Genomic DNA, 21,076 nt, shown 5'->3' on the forward strand with positions numbered 1-21,076 from the left:
ATCTCACTGTTCATTGATCGATCACATTATCACGTCATATTTAAACCTCGCTCAGAACTCGCTTTGGACAATGTTAAGAACATAAAATTATCACGAACAGATCACTTACATTCAGCATGTTCAACACTTCAGATACTATATGCACCAAGATATTATAACATCAAAATTCAAAACATTGCGTGCTAAATAATGTATTATAAATATGATATAAATTATTACGCACACTTCAAGTCGCGTGGTTTTAGCGCGTTTTCTACCCATGTTTGGGAGGACGTGCTTGGAAACCTAAACAGTCGGTCACCGTCGACTTCGTCTCCGGCGGGGGTGGCTATAAATACACACTAGCTAAAAAGAAAACGACGGTGCTCGTAAAACAGAATCAGCCTGAAAGGATAACAGCATAAACATTCCTCATCGGAATAAGAACACCCCCCCCCCTCCCACTCCGAGTCCCGGCACGGATGCTCCAGATTCGATATATGTATACTACTCCAGTCGAAAACTCTGGGAAATATTTGGCTTATCGACAAATAAGATATTACATGTTTGGTTTTATGATTCATACCTATATAGGTACTAGTAAAAAAATCATTCGTTTACGATTACACACACACAAAATGTTTTATTAACCATCATAATAATAATAACACCATAATATTACAATCGATTTTCTTTTTATACGGTGTTCTGAGTAAACAGTACATTATAATATTCCTAAATATTCATAAAATATAACCGGCGAAAGACTTAGATATTATTATAAATTATAATATTAAATGATAAGATTATTTTTTTTAGGAGGGAGCTTTGGTCGTTTATTTTTGTTACGCAATGAAACTTTTATATTACAAATATTTAGGTTAGATTATACTGGGCCTCAAAAAAGTTCATTAAACAGACAGTTTTATTAAATAGAAGTACGTTATTTGGAAATTTCACGGATCATTGTACAATTTAAATATACAATATCATATCATATAATAATAGTGTGTGGCTTGGTGAGGCGCGGTCGTACGCTCAATCTGCGGAAACGCACTGAGCGTACGTACCTGCTGCAGTTGCTAGCTCCTGGATGGGTGACCACCCGGGATTTTTAGCAACATATCCTTGCCACACATACACAAACACGTGTTACAACCCTACCCACTTAAAAACCTACAAACAAATATACAAAAAAATAAGCCCTACCGTACCACCCCACACCCAGTGGCCTATGTTGCCGCGGGTTCTCCTTACAAAAAAAAAAAATAATAATAATAGTGTATGACAAATAATTTTAGATTTGGACATTTAATATTTGAATTTTTTTATCTTTTTCAGTCAATAAATATTTCACCAATCTTATTGCATTTAAATGAATGCCTAGAAACGAGCAAAACATTTTACGAGGAACAGTGCCAGTAAATTGACTATTTGTAACTTACAAGGAAATTCAAAATATTTCTCTCTAAGTCTGTAGAGTTTATTTCACTAATATCAGTCAATTAAGAATACAATTTACTAGCTATTAAGATATTATTTAAAATATAAATGTTCATTATGATTCATTTGTAAATATTTAATGTTCGTGATGTTCATTATTAAATTCATCGACATAATATGTTATGAATTATAATACTTATAATAAACAATTATATTATAATGTGTATTCATTTTAACTATATAGTACCAGTATAAGAAATATTTCTTATTTTTTTTTTTTAACTATATATTATTATTATTTCTATACACTACAGTATAGGTAGTAGGTACTCGTTCACTTTTGTAATTATTTCATGTGAAAAATTGAAAAAAGAAATGACTTGATTGTTTTGAATGAAATTTTGAAAGTATTTTCATGAGATAAATATACTTATATATTTCTATACACGCACAATTTTTCATAATATTTTCTTTAAAAAATATTGTTGTTAAATCATTTTTTTTTAAATATAATAATGGTAATTGTAACATAACATTAATTTGTAAATAAACGATAATTGTATAATGCTACTATGTTAGATTAGACGGAAAGTAGTGAATTAAACAATGTAAATTTGGGCTATTCCACATATTCACATTATTATAATCCAAATATTAATTATAAATAGGGCAGAAGAGTTGAAGCATATGCATATTTGTTTTACACAAAAATAGCAGAGTACGATACAGATACATTTCATGCTATCACAAAGCTAGTTTTGAAATTTTATTGTGCATATAAATACATATTTTGCGTTTTTTTGGTTTTCAAGTCATATTTTACACTTTTATATGCTATTTTATATATTTTTAAGACTTATTTCTGTACTTAGATAGATTTTTCCATTGAGACATTTTTATTTCAAACAATACAGTCAAAATTTTTGGATAAAAATGTATTTATTTTTCATTTTTGTCGTATGATATGATTTTTGACCTCCATGGGCACATATTTTTCGTAGAAGCGATAAAGATCTAACGTCGCACACTTTACCTACGACATCACCACCACAGCTTTGTGCGCAACACTTGGGCTTTTATTCGATTAGGATTTATTTATAAAACGTTTCTAGACATGACAATAATCAATATTTTAGTATTTAGTCTACGTCAGTTCTGCGAAATGTACATTTAAAAAAAAAATGTTAAGTGCATATAATGGAGTTTATAAGTGTACAAGTGCTTGCATATTTAGAGCTTTTTTAGAGCTACAAGTCCTCTGCCCTAATTATAAATGTTTATTTTATAACGTATTTTGACAGATAGTTTTTTTTTTTATTTCTATTTAGAAAGTGGTGGGTTATAAATTATTTTACATTAAAATAACTCAATCTTCAATTGTTTAAATTGTTAGTGTTTTATGAGTTGTTTTTTAGCAAAAGTTTCTTAACTTAAGTTAATTTAAATGTTTAATTTTTAGTAAATAATCATTCGAGGATATAAATTATAAGAAATAAGCAGAACGAATATTTTGAGTAGATTATTCTATCTTTTAGTCATTTATAATTTCATAACAAATTAGGTATAGCATTCAACAAAAACGAACAATACACTAACAACACAGCCAATATTTGAAAAAATTTCTTTTTTCTATTTAATAATAATGAATAGAAATGTGGTTGAGTTGTGGTGATATTAGTAATTACTAATTTACTATAATTACTAATATACCGCAATAATATTTCAAAGAATGAACTGAGAGTGCTGAAGCCACTTATCTTATCAGTTGATCCATACATTTCATAAATTATTAGGGTTATGATTTCAAACTGTGAGTGCTAATCAACCCTTAGTCTACTCCTTCCAATTTGCGTCTATTTGATAATAATTAGTAAACCGTATACTTCAGGTTTAGCTTGATGAAGTAATTTACCAACAATTATTGGCTGAACTTAATCTACAATTATCAGCTAAATATGTGTTGTATCTTGTATGAATTGATTAATATACATTTTATGTATTATATTATATAATTAGATGTTATACATATTGTTAAATTCAGTATACATAAGTGTATTCAATATTCCACATAGATGTTAAATGTTTTATACCTATACATTCACTCTGGCATTTATACACAATATTTTTAATATTTATAATCATATGGTAATATCCAGTAGTAGGCACTCATTTAATTTTGAGGGGGTCTAGTTTTCTAGGCTTTTCCCTGGTTCCGCCCCTGCATTATTTATAAAGTAAAATTTGATTTAAATCAAATTGACCTTTTGTTTTATTTTCAGCCATTCCTCTTGAATTGAACACAGCTAGTATAGAGGATATTGGGTGAATTTCGTGGATTTATATTATTATTAAATCAATGCTTTTTATTTTAACCAATGTTATTTTAACTTATCACATGTACACTATGGTGAAAATGTTTAATAGTGTATTCTATTGAAGTTCACCCATTCTGTGAGGTCAACTTGGGGACACCACAATAAAAAGTCACATTGTGTGCAATACCTACCTCAATATCATACTACATTAAATACGACACGGATTCGATACGCGATTGTCGTTTAATGATCTTAACTGGCAAGGCAACTTCCAAATCATTTATAGAAATATGCCAATTCAGTGAATATAATATATTAGTATTTTCTAAGACAAATGTTTATGATTTTTAGCACGAAATCAATTATATTGAATTTCGTTATTTTGATAAGTCCACATAATATCCTTAATATATAATGATTTATGGAGTTAACATCAACGTGATACATTTTACGCGAGCAGAGTGAGAGTATTAGTTTTACTCGATAAATTATTTTATCCGCCCACGCCAGACACCAGCATAATATAATTTTTTAGGCAGTTCTATTGCATGGTCTCACAAGTACCTACACGCACTTGGTCGACGCCACTATTACAATGAGAAGACGATAATGATAATACATTTCTCCCTTTCATTTTTTTTCATATATATATATATATATATATATCTTTTTTATATGGGATGAGGGTATCTAATACCATAATCGTATTTGTAATCCTCTTACAAATGACCTTTATGTTATCAGAATATAATTTTATATACCAGCTTTTTGATCAAACTTTAAAACGTAAACGGATTACATGTATTTCTATATAGTTTTAATTATAGTGATTTAACCTTCGAAATATTTAAATTAATATAAATTATATTTTAATTTAATGTCTGTAATATTATCAATATAAACGCAAAGCCGACAATATTATAATGTTATATTTTTTCAAGCTAATCGAAAAAATATTAAATAGTTTAGCGATCGTGGAGTTTTGATTGTAACAATGATTTTTAAAATTCATAAGATATAATTAAGAATCATTATAATAAAATAAAGTTATTGATAGAGAACGAACACTGTGAAATGAGCAAACCATTTCTATCCATAAAATCTATAGCTAGTACATTATGATTTAGCCGATTTAGGTTAAAACTGTTTTGAGGCAAGTCAGTCTATAAACGTGCAGGGTCGCATTAATAACCCAGTTGCATAAAGAGCATTTGCTCCAAATGAAAAATGTTGATGGACAGCATATTATTAAGCTACCTGTCTGAAAAAAAAATATTTTAATGGTTTTTTTTCAATAATTATTTTAGTTCAATATCTAAGAAAAATTGTAAAAATAATTTATAAATTTTGTTTATACGAGTGTATATATATGTATATATATGTTACATAAATGAGTTATACTACTAAAATAATTTGTTCTGGTTACGATGGGGGGGGGGGGGATCGAGTAAGTGGCAAAAATGTTTTGCTCCATGGTGACATTGGACCTTAACCCGGCTCTGTAAACGCATATATAAAATGACATCCTACCGGTGAGTTTGAATTCAGTGGCTCAACGTTTTTGACATCACCGGCTATGAACTCGCTGGGTCCCAGGTTAATTTGCAGCTGATCGCCATTATCGTCGTCTTCTTCGACCACAGTCTCCAACGAAGCAACCGCCGTCGTTTCAGTCGCCACTTCCGTTGGTTCTCCCGAGATCAGTATTTCGTTATCATCGTTATTGTCATTGTTGTCGTCGTCGTCGTCTTCTTCATATTCCTGTAAAATTCCACGGTAAAACAACTGCTCAAGCTTATCCATTTCGTTATAAAAATGTACTACATTTTATTACACATGTATAACATAGAACATAGGTAAAGTCTTTTCTGAGGTCAAAAATCAGTATCTATTCTCACCACTAAGGTACACCCAATATAATATGTGTTTAATAATAATTTTATATTAATTGATAACAAAAAGTAACATTATTATAAATTTATAATATTATATGCATGTGTATTGAATGTATGTTGAAAAGATTAACATTTTCACAATAAAATAATATTATATAATTAATAGGTAACCATACGAAGACCCCAAGAAGCTTGGGCATATCTATTCATGGATAGTATTCATGAAGTATGTTCCGTTAATTTTTTTTATGTTCCACAATTTAACGAGAGTAATCTATCTTTAGAGTTAAAGTAAATGTATTATTTGGGTTTAGATTATTAAGGAGTTTTTTTTTTAAATTATTTATGCGAGTATTTTTCTTTCACAAATCAAAATATTTTAAACCGAATACAGCAGTTTCTTAATCAAAACATATTTTTCTCTGTGATAAAAGCGGTGAGGAGTTAGCCATATCATATAAAACAGTAGTCCTATATGACAGGCTCCAAACTACTAAGTATCTATGCTTGTACATATGACTTGAATATAAAACAAGTTCTATGAATTTTTCCATAATAATATGAGGTTGATATATAAAAATTATATTACACTATATTAGTATAATACCTAATACCTAGAAGGTATATTACATTAAAGTACCTATTATATGACATTTATGTTTCACTATGGTCTGTGGCGAGTTATTGTCAAGTGCAAATTACGCGCGTGGTTCATTATATGGCATAACGGCGCGGTATAAACCATAAGCACTAAGTGAATTTATAGGTTTGTTGTTCATAATAGGTATTATGTATAAACCTATGCGGTAATACTTACCGTGTAACGTAAACGTAACCATGTAGGTAAACATGAAAAAAAAGAAGCGATCATAAAACACTGTATAATATTATTTAGGTACTATATAATGCTGGATAATACGCGCCCGAGGAGTGCATCTGTCGCGAACATTCGACCGACATAATAAAAAAGTAGTTTGTCTTAATATTATTGTTACTTAATCTGCGGTATTTATTTTATTGACGAACCAGAGAAAAAGTCGTTTCGAGTAGATTTTGTAATTTTTTCTTTAACTTTTTCCAACAGCGTATTTCCATACCTGCCATATATTAAAATATAGACATCTTTAGCTAATGTCTATTATATAAAATTATAAAACGAGCAGAATTGGATATGCAAAGCTCGCTGTAGTGCTTTCACGATTTGAAAACATTCTATATATTATTATTTTACAGTGTGATTCATCAAGCACGTTCGCCCTAATTGTTTATTACAATGATGTAGTTATTCAAATTCTGATTTTTGAAATTGCTAAATATACTTATAGGTACTTAAAGACAATTTTTCGTATTATCCAGTAGAGCAGTGATCTTTGGTGATACAATCTGATATTATTTCAAATGAGAAAGAAGGTTTAAAATTTAGAATTCAGATGAGTATATAGATTCTCAATTATTAAAATTCTTATTCTAAGAATAATGTTCTTTAAAAATTAATTTACATAAATACAAAATAGATATTGGATCTAGTATTTGGAACAATTTCAAAAAAAAAAAGAAAAGAAAATGATAGATTAATGTTAATTATCATATAACATATTAAATCACCATGCCGTCAATCCCATTATCAAGGATCTATAATCCTTATACGCAAAGTTAAATATTTAAAACATTTATTTCTTGTGTTAAATAATACACAGTAAAAAAAGGGGGGGGGGTTCTTATTTGAAAAACAGAAATTTAAGTAAAACACATTTTAATAAGTATAGTACAAAAAATTCTAAGATTGAAAATATGATCTTTAAGTATATATTTTAATAATTAAATAAATCAAAATTTGAATAACTGCATTATTGAAGATAAATGGAGTAAGTATGCATGGTTAGGCCATGGGTTTTCAATCACATTTCAAAGTAAATTGTAACATTTGTAACGATCTATTTGATTATTAAAAGATAGGCAATAATATTATCATTATATTAAAAAAATATAAATTATTGTTGTGATTTGGGGTAAAAAAAATTATTTTACCTACTCAAACTGTCAGATAGCCTACGCATGCCTGTATATATTGTTACATTACTATAAAATTCAAATATCATATTAGAATGCGAAGAAAATTTAATTTAAAGATCGATTACCTGATGTGACAACATAACATTTATATTAATAATTAATACTTCAATGTCCGTCAATAAAGTGTATTAATTTACTACATAGATACAAAATTTATACAAAACAATACCTACGCTTTCAAGTATATGTACCGATAAACCGGATTAACTGATATAATGTTGTTCTTTACGCAATTAGTGTTATACATTAAAAAATAATACTTATAACTGTAACTGGTATTTTATGGAATGTTTGTATAATTATTAATGTTAGAATAAAAAGCGTTTGGAATTTAAAATTTGATGGACAGGTCGAGCCGTAAATATCTTTTAAAAAATTAGTCAAATTAAAAAATAAATTACTAAGTTTTAGCTAAAAAGTTTTTGAATAAAAAAAATACATTTTATACAACATCATATCTATATTATTAATTTTTAATTCTATAAAGTTAGAGATTTATTTTTTACTACAAACTAAAAGTTTAATTAAATGATTATTTGTTTGTCCATCGAATATTAGTCAGTATTGACCCATATCTATATTTAAAACTATGAATCAATAGCTTTATTTATACAATTTGATAGCTTTTTTAATTGCGTGAAAGGTATTATGCATATTGTATAATGTAAACAAATATATAGGATTTTTGCCAGTGAATATAAATCATAATGATCTGAGGCAAATATTTTTTTTGGAATTCATAACTCATTTTTACAACAGTCGATAAAATACAAACAACCATCGTACCTAAACACACGCGCAGGTATTGTACCTAAATATTTGAAATTTACCTACTTCAAATTGCACAAAATGACTAATTCTCACTTCTCAGTTTATGTGTTGATGAATTATTGTATACTTTGATAATTTATTAGTTGATAAAGAAAAATCTAAAATCAACACTATGTCTTAAACATTAAAAATAACATAAGTAAAAACCACTATTTTTTTTATATGTATATTATATTCATGTCTAATGTCAATCTCAAAATTTTTATTTATCATGTATTGTATACAGTTATTTTTTTGTCATAAATTAAACATTTATTATTTTATTTTATATGATTATTATACTTGTCTTGAATTCAAAAATCTCAACAACTATAATGTTATTTAGTATAGTATATTTCAATAATGAATTGTAAATTGAATCTCACTATTCACTTTTTAAAAAACATTATTACTACTATATCATATATATATATTTTAACACTCATACTCGTATAAGATAATAATGGTCGCATAAATCAACTTTATATAACCAACAGAAAGATAGCTTTGAGCTTGAAATAAGATCTATTAACTAAAATGAATTTAATGATAAAAAGCTCTCACGAGAATTCCAAAGGTTGTATTTTTGTAAGAAAATATAAAATAATTGTATGTAATTTCATCATAATTAATGTATAGTTTCTTATATTTAATACGAACATAAGGTATAAATATATGGCACTTTCATACCTATATTATATTTTGCAGTAGATGGTGGATATAAATATAACAATTTTAATAAAATAGAAAAAAATTATAGAAATTATTTTACGTACCTATTGAAACATAATTCTAATACAAAAACCATAATATAAAGAGATATAAAAACAACTTAAGAATTAAAAAAAAAATGGTTGCAATGATCATATATTATACTCTAAGGCCTTAGTCAAAAGAGTAAGATAATATTAAATTAATTGTCTTCATATCAATGGCTCTGTGTTCTTTATTTAAATCATATCATAATTTATATTAAGAATTAAAAATATTTCTAAATCTATACAGACGTGTGTATATAGTATATATGGAAACAATAACTAACTTTTTTCATTTATAATTATAACAGTTTCCCAAACTGTGGTCTACAAACCCCTGGAGATCCATGAGTTATGAGTATACGAGTACCTGAAAAAGTCCACCAACTCATCCGTAAGTATTGAAAAATTAAATTATTATTATTAATTAGGTATTGCTTTTATTTTTGTAAAATTGTTCACGAGCAATTTTCTATTTTCAGAGGGCCCATTGGTCCATCGGGGAATAGTTCGAGAAAAACTGAGTTCTAAGTGTTCTAATTTATTGTTGTAAACGTTGTACTAATATTGTAGCAGTATTAAACTGATAACACTTATAGGTATTATTTTTTTTTTTTTTTTTTTTTTATTGAGAATAAACCCTCGGCGACATCGGCCATTGGGAACAATGGAATTCTGTTATTTACATCTAAAATTTACAGTATTTACATTTGAATAAGTGTACTACTTAGGTATTATTATTAAAATCACTAATATATGATTTTTAACTTTATGATAAGACATACGTTTTTTGTACAAAGCTCTCTTTCGTGAATGGAATTTCTTATAGTTAATTGTTTTTAGTTTTATTAACAATAGTTGGTTACAATTACTAAAAATAGACCAGAATTATAATTTTGCATTACTATCTACAAGTAATAAAAGATGAAACACACATAACTTAGAGACATAGAGTATAACTAAACATTTTTATCTACATACCTACTATATTATTTTTTAATTATTAACTGTATAAAACTGTATATTTTTTTGTACCTAAATTTTAGCTTCTGTTTTATAGATAATTCTGTACTATAAGCTCTATACAAATCTGTACCTATTACTGGTAAATATATTTTATTAAATATTATTATAAAATAAGTGCCTTTATCCAATTATATATAAGCGGCGCTAGTATTGCTAGTATATAGTGAAACTTTTACTCTAAGTTATTCACTAAAGTTTTTTGCTAATTTTTAATTGTTCATAAAACTAAAAGAACATCATTTCATTATTTGATTTATCATCACCTCTTCATTTTCTGATTGTTCACGGCTTTTTACGTAATTTTCCAATCGTTCATATTCTTCTCTTAAGTTCCATATCTCCCTCTTAAGTTGTTCGTTTTCCCGACGTAACTTTTTTATATAATTCTGGCCTGTAAAAAAAAAAAAATTGATAAGCACGATTTTATGTTTTTTTTCTCGAATTTATGGTTTTAAATAATAACCAATACATGTGGGCATAACTAAGACATATTTTATATATTATTTATTGAATATCATATTGCTTCATAAAATCATATTTATTGTAAATTATTTAATATTTTGTACAATAAAAACCATTTTTATGTCACATCCCATGTTGTTGACTATATTAATAAATAATAGTAATGAAACATTGTGTTAAATAAGTTTATATTTATTCATGTAAACTTAATATTACAGATTTACTCTTTCAATAAAAATAGGGGTTTTCAGTCAAATAATGTCCCACCAAATGTTAAAAGTTATAACATCCACCAAAACAGCTGGTATATGCTGTGTTTTCAACTCATTCAAATAACAACCCACGCGAGAAACTCTGTTTTTTTACACTCGATTGATTTTATTTTTAAAGTGCTTTTGTATATTCTAAATTTTTTTATATAAAATGTGGTATTTCAACGATAAAATGTACGAGCATAAATAATAATATTTTCTTAGTTCATGAAGTTTTTGGAAATCTAACTTTACCAACGTATACAAATAAATATTATAGTATCAAAATTTATTTTTATCTTATATACCTACGCGTATTCTATTAATTATTGTGTGTATAATATTATGAAAGTGGGTATTATTATAAATTTAATAATTTATAATTATTTAAGTGAATTTAATAAATTAAATTAATTAATTTATATCAAATAATATGTTGACATGTTGTATAAAAATGTACTGAATTAAATAATAACTAGTAAACTATAACGAATATTCAAAAATATGTCATTGAACTCAAAAATATCAAATACTATAATAATGTAGTAGTAATATAAAAAATATATCATTTTAAAAGTAATTAATAAATTTCAAATCAAAGATTGTAAATTGTAATACTATACTAATATTATGATTATACTTGCTGGCAGGAGCGGATTGGTTATTTTTGTTCAACGGTTCAAAATCAACTAGATGTTTGTATTTTAGATTCTGAGCGGAGCGAGAAATGTATTGATTTTACCATGATTTGAGTGTTTTTTTTTCTGTGTCTGTCATCACGTTTTAGGGCATTAAAAGTGCTTTAAATTTTCGACTTCAGTACCTCGTTCGATCAGAAATTGAATGTAGTTAGTACTTTGGGGGTCAAAAGTAAAAAATTCTTTTCTAAATAATCGAGAAAAACAAACTAAAAATTAAGGGAAAAACGGGAAATTTTACGCACACTCATTTTTCGACAAAATCGATTTTGGTTTTTGATGTAACTTTAAAACCAATGACCATAGATACATGAAATTTTCACCGAATGTTAATATAAGTATATTCTATCCACCATGCAATTTTCAAAAAAGTTCGACTTAAGTTAAACTATTCATAGGCATTTGAAATTTTCGATCATTATTAGTTTTTTTAAAATTAATATCGATAAAAATTTATTTGTTAGGCAGAAAAGCTTGAAAATTTAATACAAGGCTCTTAACATATCGTTACAATAGCAGTTGAAAAATAAAAGAAATTCATAGTCACAATTTTTTTTTATAAGCATTCAATGTTTGAATTTCGACAAAATACGTAAAAATCACGAAAATTCACAAATTATTTTAAGCTAGAAATTCATAAAAAATTTTATTTTTAAATCTAAGATTTAAAAATTTAATACAAGATTCCTTACAAGTTTTTCAATCTTTAAAAATTCCACTGGAAATTCAAATTAAATTTTGATGAGCATTAACTAAAACAAATGACCGCAGATACTTGAAATTTTCACTGAATGTTTATATAGGCATTTTATATATTTGATAAAATTTTCAAAATATTTAGATTTGTTTTGAGCTGTTTACTGACATTTTAATTTTCAACTTTTTCAGTTTTTTTTTCTATAAATATCGATTAAAATTTATTTGTTTGGTAGAAAAGCTTAAAAATGTAATACAAGACTCCTGACATATTTTTATAATAGCAGTTAAAAAATATTGAAAATTCGTAGGCACGATTTTTTTTACTAAGCATTTAAGGTTCAAATTTTGACTAAATACATAAAAATTACGGCAATGTTCAAATTATCTTAGATAGAAATTCATAAAAGTTTTTATTTTTAATTCTAAGATTTGAAAATTTAATACAAGGCTCCTAACATATTTTTACAATAGCAATTGCAAAATAAAAGGAATACATAGTCACAATTTTTATTTATAAGCATTTAAATTTCAAATTTTGACTAAATACGTAAAAATAACGGCAATGTTCAAATTATTTTATGCTAGAAATTCATAAAAAATTTTCCTTTTATATCTAAGATTTGAAAATGTAATACATGGCTCCTATCATATTTTTACAATAGCGTTTGAATTTTGATTTTAATACGTCATTATTTTCAGAAAAAGTATCCACTAAATAATTTACTATTTTTTCTACTATTTGAAAAACAGATGATATTCATCTATATCTCCACTGAAACCTCCTTAAGTAGTATCAACAAATCTCAAGAATTTGATAGTAATTCCTTAAAGAATATTTAACAATTTTATAAATCAGATTTTAAATAACTGTATTAGGTACTGTGGAAGAAAAAGGGGGGGATTAGCTTACTTGGTAAATCAGCCTAGTTGTATAATAATGCACTCCCATAGAGTATATAATTTTTATTGTTAATATCATTTTATAGTCAGTCGCTTACTGTATGCATATATAGATTTTCATTTTTCATAATAATTCAATATTTATTCTTATTATTATTGGTCTTTTCTTGGGCGATATAAATTTAATAACATTTGGTTTTATAGTGTTTTGTTTACATTTATTGTTTGATTTGACCCAGTGGTCCCGAATTATATTATGTATAGTGTATACGAAAGATTTATGTACGAGGCGAAGAATATAGCAGAATTTCACCCACCTTACAACATTGAACGATTTCTAAGCGTTTTTATTGAAACCACTGAAAATGCTGTATATTCTGTGTGATTTAATATAATTTTTTGAAGAACTGAACCACGTGGAAAGTTTAAATACTTACACATTGGTCATAGAGTATGGAAATATATATATACTCAACACAAACATGCTAAGGCAGTCTACAAGTTTTAGTACCACTGGTTAAACCTTACATCTCCAACGTATACCGGTATACCCTAAATTTTAAATGTTTTTAATATTAATAAAATTAGTTTTTATTAGTATTATTATACCCAGCAGGTATGTACATTTTACGATGTTATATACCCTAGTATTTTGTTGTAACTACTAACTATACCTAGTTAAAATATTATTTTATGTAATGATTAAAGTGGTATTGAAAGAGTACAATAATGTGTAATAAATAATATAACACGTAGAAAGTATGATTGGAATAATATTATAATTATAATTTATAATGTATAAGTAAACTAATCAATATTGATTAGACTAATATTATTTTAACAAATTAAAAATCTATTTTTTTTTTAGTGTCGATTCCCTGCTATATTCAATATTATTGTGCTTGTCATGATTCTATATATATTATTGTTTATACTGCTGTGGCCGGTGTGGGCTGATGAACACATCGCGTATACGTATATAATGGCGTATAGAAAATAAAATAATGTTTAGGCGCTATACAACCGAAAACAATAATATTAGATGAGTTGACTTGTGAGGTTGTTGTTTTGCTTAAAAATGTGACGGCAATGTTTGCGAACATAATATATCATAACAATATTAATTGTACTTATAGGTTATACTTAATATGTATTAGATAAAGATAACAAAATAAAGCGGCTGATAAAAATGCATTAAGTTGTCGAAATAGTGTACTTTGCAGATAGTCTAAGGAATATCAATGGTATTTATGGAAAAATTGAAATACAAAAACCATAGAAAGTGTATAGGTACTATTTAAATTCTGTCTTCTTATATAATTATAATTTAGTAATTATGAAATAGAAATGCGCAGAACATAATTTCAGGAAAATATGTCGAAATATATTTTCCAAAGCAAGCTTTTGCAACATCAGTGTTAGTGCTGTAGCGTTAGAAAATATTTTCCACAGGATAGGTTTGAATAGTATTCAATGACCGGGAAAAGCAAAATTCATAAAATAAATATTTATATTAGGTATAGTTGATAATATTTTATGTGTGTGTCAATCGATTACTTTTATAAATATATATTTTATTTTTTATTTTAATTGAGCCTCAACAACAAAGGTTATTGGCCTTAAGCATTAATATTTTTTACACAAGAATGGAGCTTAACAGTAATAATATTATGAAAAAAAGAAAAAGGGTTGAAATATATCTAGATTAAATTAGTTGGTAAAGTTTAGTTTGTTTTAAATAATTAATTAATTTTTCAATGTTGATTGGCTGACGATTTACAGCTTCTTCAGGGTTGTCTATAAATATTTTGTAACTGTGAATTTGTAGTTATTATAATAACTAAAAATATATATATTTTAACTATAGAAATATTTACATATTTTTAAATTGAAGCTTTACTTAGGTATGTAATTTATATTTGTTATAGTAATAACTATGTATTTTAGATATCAAAAATATTAATTATTCTTTCAAATGATATTTTATAATATAGGTTTTTTTTAATACAACGATTGGAATAAATTTAAAACACGAACCTGTTCAGTTATCTTTTTGAAAAAAAATAATAAATAAATAATTTGGATAATGGATTAATCGGATACAAAAATAAAATCTTAATAATTATATTCTAGATAGGTATTGCTCCTATTATTCTTATTTATATTGATGGAGGTTATCGATTTCATTATTATTATGAATACATATATTATTATTATTAAACATTTCTCATAAACTATGCCGTTATACAATAGATTATATATTAAGTCATAAATTGTATAATTGTATATTTTTTTCAAAGTAAGCGGATAAATATTTTCATTTTTTTAAATGTCTAAATTCATGTAATAATATATTCTTATTAAATAAGAAGGGACAATAAAATCACTATTGAATAAAATTCGATTTTTTTATAAGGACTGATACGAATTTTTCCATCTTTCGGAGAAAGATGATATTACATACGCCTCTGAAGACTGAGTGTGTCTTAACCCTCGTCGTAACGTCCCTCGAAATCACATTTTAACGAGGATTGAATATTTGTATAGGGATTTGATCGTCGGTACGGTCATGCGTATGACACATTTTTAAAATCATATTTATATTACACATTTTTTTTATCACACCATCGCCGAAAGTTTATTTTTTTATGCCAGTTGAAGTGATGGAAAATGATCGTTTTTCGTCCAACGAACAGTATACACTTTTTATCCACACCCCACATAGCAGACAGTCAGTGGTTGAAAAAGTCACTGACTACTCGTAAATCCGATTTATGTGTGTGTGCGTATATCGATACGTTTTGTGTAATATTATATTAAGCACTACCCATGGTAGAGTTAATAATACTGTGTTAGTCTCCCGTTCTATGTAAAACAGTTTGATGAATCTGAAGATACCGAACCAAAAACAGTTCATCGTAGATTGCTCGAATTATCGTCGATATGTCGTTTCTGAGATATTAAGAATTCAAGACATTAGAAAAGATTCAAATGTACAAGGAAATTTCAGTCTTAGGAGATTCTCCTGTGGCCAGACGTATTGGAATCTGTACCATACTACCATTATCTAGATGGCTGTAAAAATGATGTCTTTAATAATAAATTAATTTATTCAAAATATTTGGTATACATATTTTTAATTTGAACTTGAGGTTATAAAAACTGTTCATTTAATACACCACTCCCTCCACAACTCTTAAAAGTTGTAATTTTTAAAACTTTCACGTCCTGTCTAAAGTGGCTCACTTGTTGCTCTCAAATTGCATACATGCACAGTTAACTCAATAATATTGGCAAAAAAATGTAGTCTAAACGAACAAAATGTCCAGTGGCCTTAAATTGTTTTTTCAGCCCACTACTTAGCTTCTCGACTGCGAATCGTGCCACACACTTCGTCATCCGCTGTTGGAGAAATAGTTTATCATTTCCTACTCACGGCACACAATCGACTATTTTTTATAGTCTATACGTGGTGTATAGTGAGAGGAGCTGTCACCATGGGTGGGGGGAGGGGATAGGGGACAGACCCAACCATTTTCTCAAGGTACCTACAGATTTCCATGTATACGAGCTGCATGGCAACAATAATGCCTCACTTAAAATAGTGATTTCCCTCATTGACAATGTGTTTTGGCTACAGCTCTGGTCGCGTGTTAATTATTTTAATTTGCGACGATGTTGGGGTGTTTACCATCGTGTCACTGTCGACGATTATTCGCAAAGGACGGTGGACGTGACAATGTCATATATATATGAGCGCGTGATGAGTATTTTGGCAAGCGATCACACGATTTTTTTTTTGCTTCACACTTATATAATAATATAATCTATTATAATAATAATACGCATATATTTGCAGCACGCGTGACCAATAAACCAAACTCCGAGCCACCGCCGGTCTCGTAAACGTTGCGTGACGTGGATTCGCGAGTCGTCTCACCGTGGCATGTTATTATAGGTACAAATTTTGCATACGTCCATATAACTATTTTGTTAGTAATTTTTATTGTAATTATTTGGATGTATATTTTTCACGTAGACAGCGATTGTGGTTCATATTATAATATTATCTATAATATCATATATTAATATTATATTTTTTATATTATTTTGTCGGCCGTTACGGCTTTCATTATTCGCAAGCATTTAATTATGCAGTTCAAAGTGTTATGACATTTTGACAACTATTGTCGATGCGGTCCAAACCAGTGATAAAAAATTGGTGGCACGAGAACGAACTTTATCTGGACCGTGACAAGAATTTTATTTTTTAAATTGCTTTTCTTGATGGTGAATTAAATTAGATTTGTACAAGGTATGGCTTTGATCTAAATTTCTGACTTTATTTTTTAGATTTTTGAACGGTGCGAGGAATGTATTGATTTTACAATGATGTGTATCTTTCATCATATTTTGGGATAGTGAAAGTCCTTAGATTTTATTCAACAGTATCTTTTCTGCAAGTAGGAAAGTGAATCTAGTTGGTATTTTGGGAGGTTAAATAAAACTGTCAAAAAATAAAGAAAGAAATTATCCACTTAATTTCAAATCTTCAATCTATGAGTAGTATTTGTGTGTTCACAATGAATTTTTCCACGGTATAACTTCATTATATCGAAGAAGTGTCCATCTTAGAAGATTTACCGTATCACACATCGTGAAGATTACATAGGTACTTATTATCCGCCTATATTTTCCCCTCACCATATCCTGAACGCTCACATTGGTGAACGAAATATGACGAATTTTCCGGCGAACATAGCAAGCGTCCAGCCGGACACAAAACTGCTGAGTAAACTCAGAGTTCGTACGGCATGAGCGCAATAATAGTAGAAGGAGTGAGATGTGGATTCTGTAAACTTTCAAAGCCTACAGCGACGTTTAAAAGCCGATGCCCAAAAAATCAATATAAAACGTTATAAACCCTATACCAGTGTATATGACATGTAGAACTTGTTTAACTTGTTTCTACCGGAGTCTGGAAGATTAAAGTAATAAATAATGAGGTCTAAAGAAAAAATGTTTTTTATATTTTTATAGGTAATAGTAATTTAAAGACAAAAAAATTGTAAGATATGTTTACGATCCAGTTTTCTGCATTTCACGTTTCACGATCCGGATATGGACCATGGTCTGCATGTTGCTCTATATATTACGGTATATTTAAATAGCACTTCAACAAAATATTCGCCACATGAAAAGATTCTGGAGTATTTAGTCGGTCGTGGACGGCCATCTGACTCGGGTACATCGCCTGAGGGTGTTGTCTGCAATTCCATATAGGCATCGATATAAATCGTTTGTACAACCGAAAACTTCCGAGTTCACGTATTTCCAATGCTTTCGATAGATTCGTCTGAAGCTCATAGAAAACCTGTTGCACCAATTATTTCACGGACTGGATCTTGACTTTGGACGAATTCTCCAATGCTGTGATATTTAACATATTGATCTGATATAGTTACGGTCAATATATTATACGAAATGTTTGTAATAACTTTTAGGCTGTAATGCTATAAAGTAAATTTATAAGCAGAATTCATTGTAACAAATAAGTACATATTGACGATACTATAACTACCGAATACCGTGAATCAGAAATTAATTTATATATTTCAAACACTTACGCTGCCTATATGGCAAAAAGATTTTTATTGTTTGTGTACATCGGAAATAAATATTAGTTAATTAAATTATTATTTAATGTTATTTAAAACCCTAAGATCCTAAATCTTAGGAATTAAAAAATGTAGATAAGCTTACTCTACGAGTAAATTTGAGGCTTCTAAGATGTGTATTAATATAATATTACAACGCAATAAACTAAAATCCCATACACCTTACACAATATAACAATCTTTATATCTTTGTGCCTAGGTACCTAATCTTAAAACTATAGTTATTATGTATCTATATTAATTATTTAATACTAATATTTTGATATTTTTAATACTTTATAGCACTAATTGACTTTGAATAAAACCATTATTAAGGGGATTAGTAGTGAATAGTGATCAATTATTTTAGACAAATATACCAATCTTTTGTCCATCATGTTACTGATAAAAAGATAATATTTTTGAAAACTGATTTGATTTTTTTTATTATTTCCACTATTAGGATCAATCAGTGCACTATTCCCCATTTTACCCTAAACTTCTATAAATTCGGTTTGAATATTTTAAAATTTAGAAAGTTTTAAACATCGCAGAACGTCAGAAATGTTATTCGAAATAAAAATCACAATCCTTGAAATGTGGACTGATCCTTCTCAAGTAGACATAACGAATTCACATCAGTTTTTGAAATATTATCGCATTATTAGGCCAATCTGTAGGATGGACTAAAATTAAATACAAATGTGAAATGAGCATAAATTGTTTGCCGTTCTCGCACGCAACGTTGAGGCGGTGACTTATACATACACGTATGGGTCATGGAAGCGTTATTTCTTTTACACACTTATCCCTTAAATTTTAAGAAAGTTTTATTTTTCAGGAGGCTAAGCATTATTATGTTTTCCCGGGTCACGAAATGTTCAAATACGGGCTTTATTCAAAACCACTGCTACTGCCATAGGTAACTATTTTCGGATATACTTCCTCGAGTTCGACTCGAAATATAATATTGACGAGATGTACACGTACCTTTTTCGACTTCGGCGTTGATGTTGATTGTGCGCAACCGGAGCTCTTCGTTCTCGTACAACATTCCACGGGATGCGCTCCGGTCCAGCGTCCGGTTCGGCTTGAGGGTCGCGTCGCGGCGCCGGGACCGCAACATGGACGTCGTGCCAGCAGGCGGGACCATACCGCCGCCCAGCAAGCCGAATACCACATCGGCTAACCTCACACTACTGCCACAACTCGGACGGCCGTCAAGGTGCAACTGCAACAGCTGCACTCCTGCGGGACTTAACACGCCGTGTCGTTATTATACGTCTTATTATAATGCTATTACGCAGGGCACGTGCGCGATGTGTTTTTGTGCGGTGCGAGTTCAGTTTACAGCAGTGTATTTCCGCTCCAACGATTAATATTATACGTATTATAATCTCAGTATCGTACAGATAGTGATAAACTATATATTTAGTAGTGCAGAGTTGCACCTAATTTCTAAGCATCTGGGTTTTCAGCGTTACCTATAAAAAAAAAAAAAAAAACGGTTTTACGTAGTTATAATATTATTGTTATACGACTTAAAGAATTAAACAATCTCATTGTTTACATTTCTCTGCGATATCGCTAACTACAAGCTTTATCATGGCCAAATAAGCAGAATAGATAATAATATATATGTATATTATATACAAATTATATAATTATATTTATATCCTATCAAATAAACAGTTTTTACTTTATTACCTAATTGGTATTTTAAGTCATTAGTTCAATGGAGTATAATATATATATTATAATAGTGAACTATAAATAATATGTGAGTTATCCCTTTCCGCTCCGCTAATAGAATCTAAACGATTGATATTTATGCATCAAAATGTTTATTTAAAATATTATATTTGTTACTGTCCTATTGTATGCCAAACAACCAACTCGTAAAACGAGCAATTTTGAAATTCCAATAATTTATTTTTAATTTATTTTAAATATGTGTTTTCGTAATTGATGGTAGAATATCAATTAACAATCTGATATTGATTATGAAGTAAAAAATACAAACCACCATTATTGTCATTAAAAAAATTAAAAATTTACCATGTTAAAAATTGTGTTAAGGCTGGGCATTAATGAGTTAAAAAGTTAAAGTTAA

General features: G+C 28.2%; 1 protein-coding gene across 4 annotated transcripts in view; it reads right to left on the minus strand.

Annotated features, from left to right (window-relative positions):
• LOC107165374 (uncharacterized) overlaps positions 1 to 21,076 on the minus strand; it is a 77,394-nt gene that overhangs the window by 39,604 nt on the left and 16,714 nt on the right. For all 4 annotated transcript variants that reach the window (XM_089220190.1, XM_089220193.1, XM_089220194.1 and 1 more), the window contains exons 2-4: positions 19,954 to 20,447; positions 10,560 to 10,687; positions 5,268 to 5,498 (exon numbers count right to left, since the gene is read on the minus strand). In XM_089220190.1, the coding sequence (XP_089076316.1) occupies positions 5,268 to 5,498; positions 10,560 to 10,687; positions 19,954 to 20,116 (522 nt within the window). In that variant the 5' untranslated portion in view covers positions 20,117 to 20,447. The remainder of the gene's footprint in view (positions 1 to 5,267; positions 5,499 to 10,559; positions 10,688 to 19,953; positions 20,448 to 21,076) is intronic.

Source organism: Diuraphis noxia, unplaced genomic scaffold (genome assembly GCF_037042655.1).
Source record: "Diuraphis noxia isolate RWA-SAM2 unplaced genomic scaffold, SU_Dnox_SAM2 contig0002, whole genome shotgun sequence".
Taxonomy (NCBI): Eukaryota; Metazoa; Arthropoda; class Insecta; order Hemiptera; family Aphididae; genus Diuraphis; species Diuraphis noxia.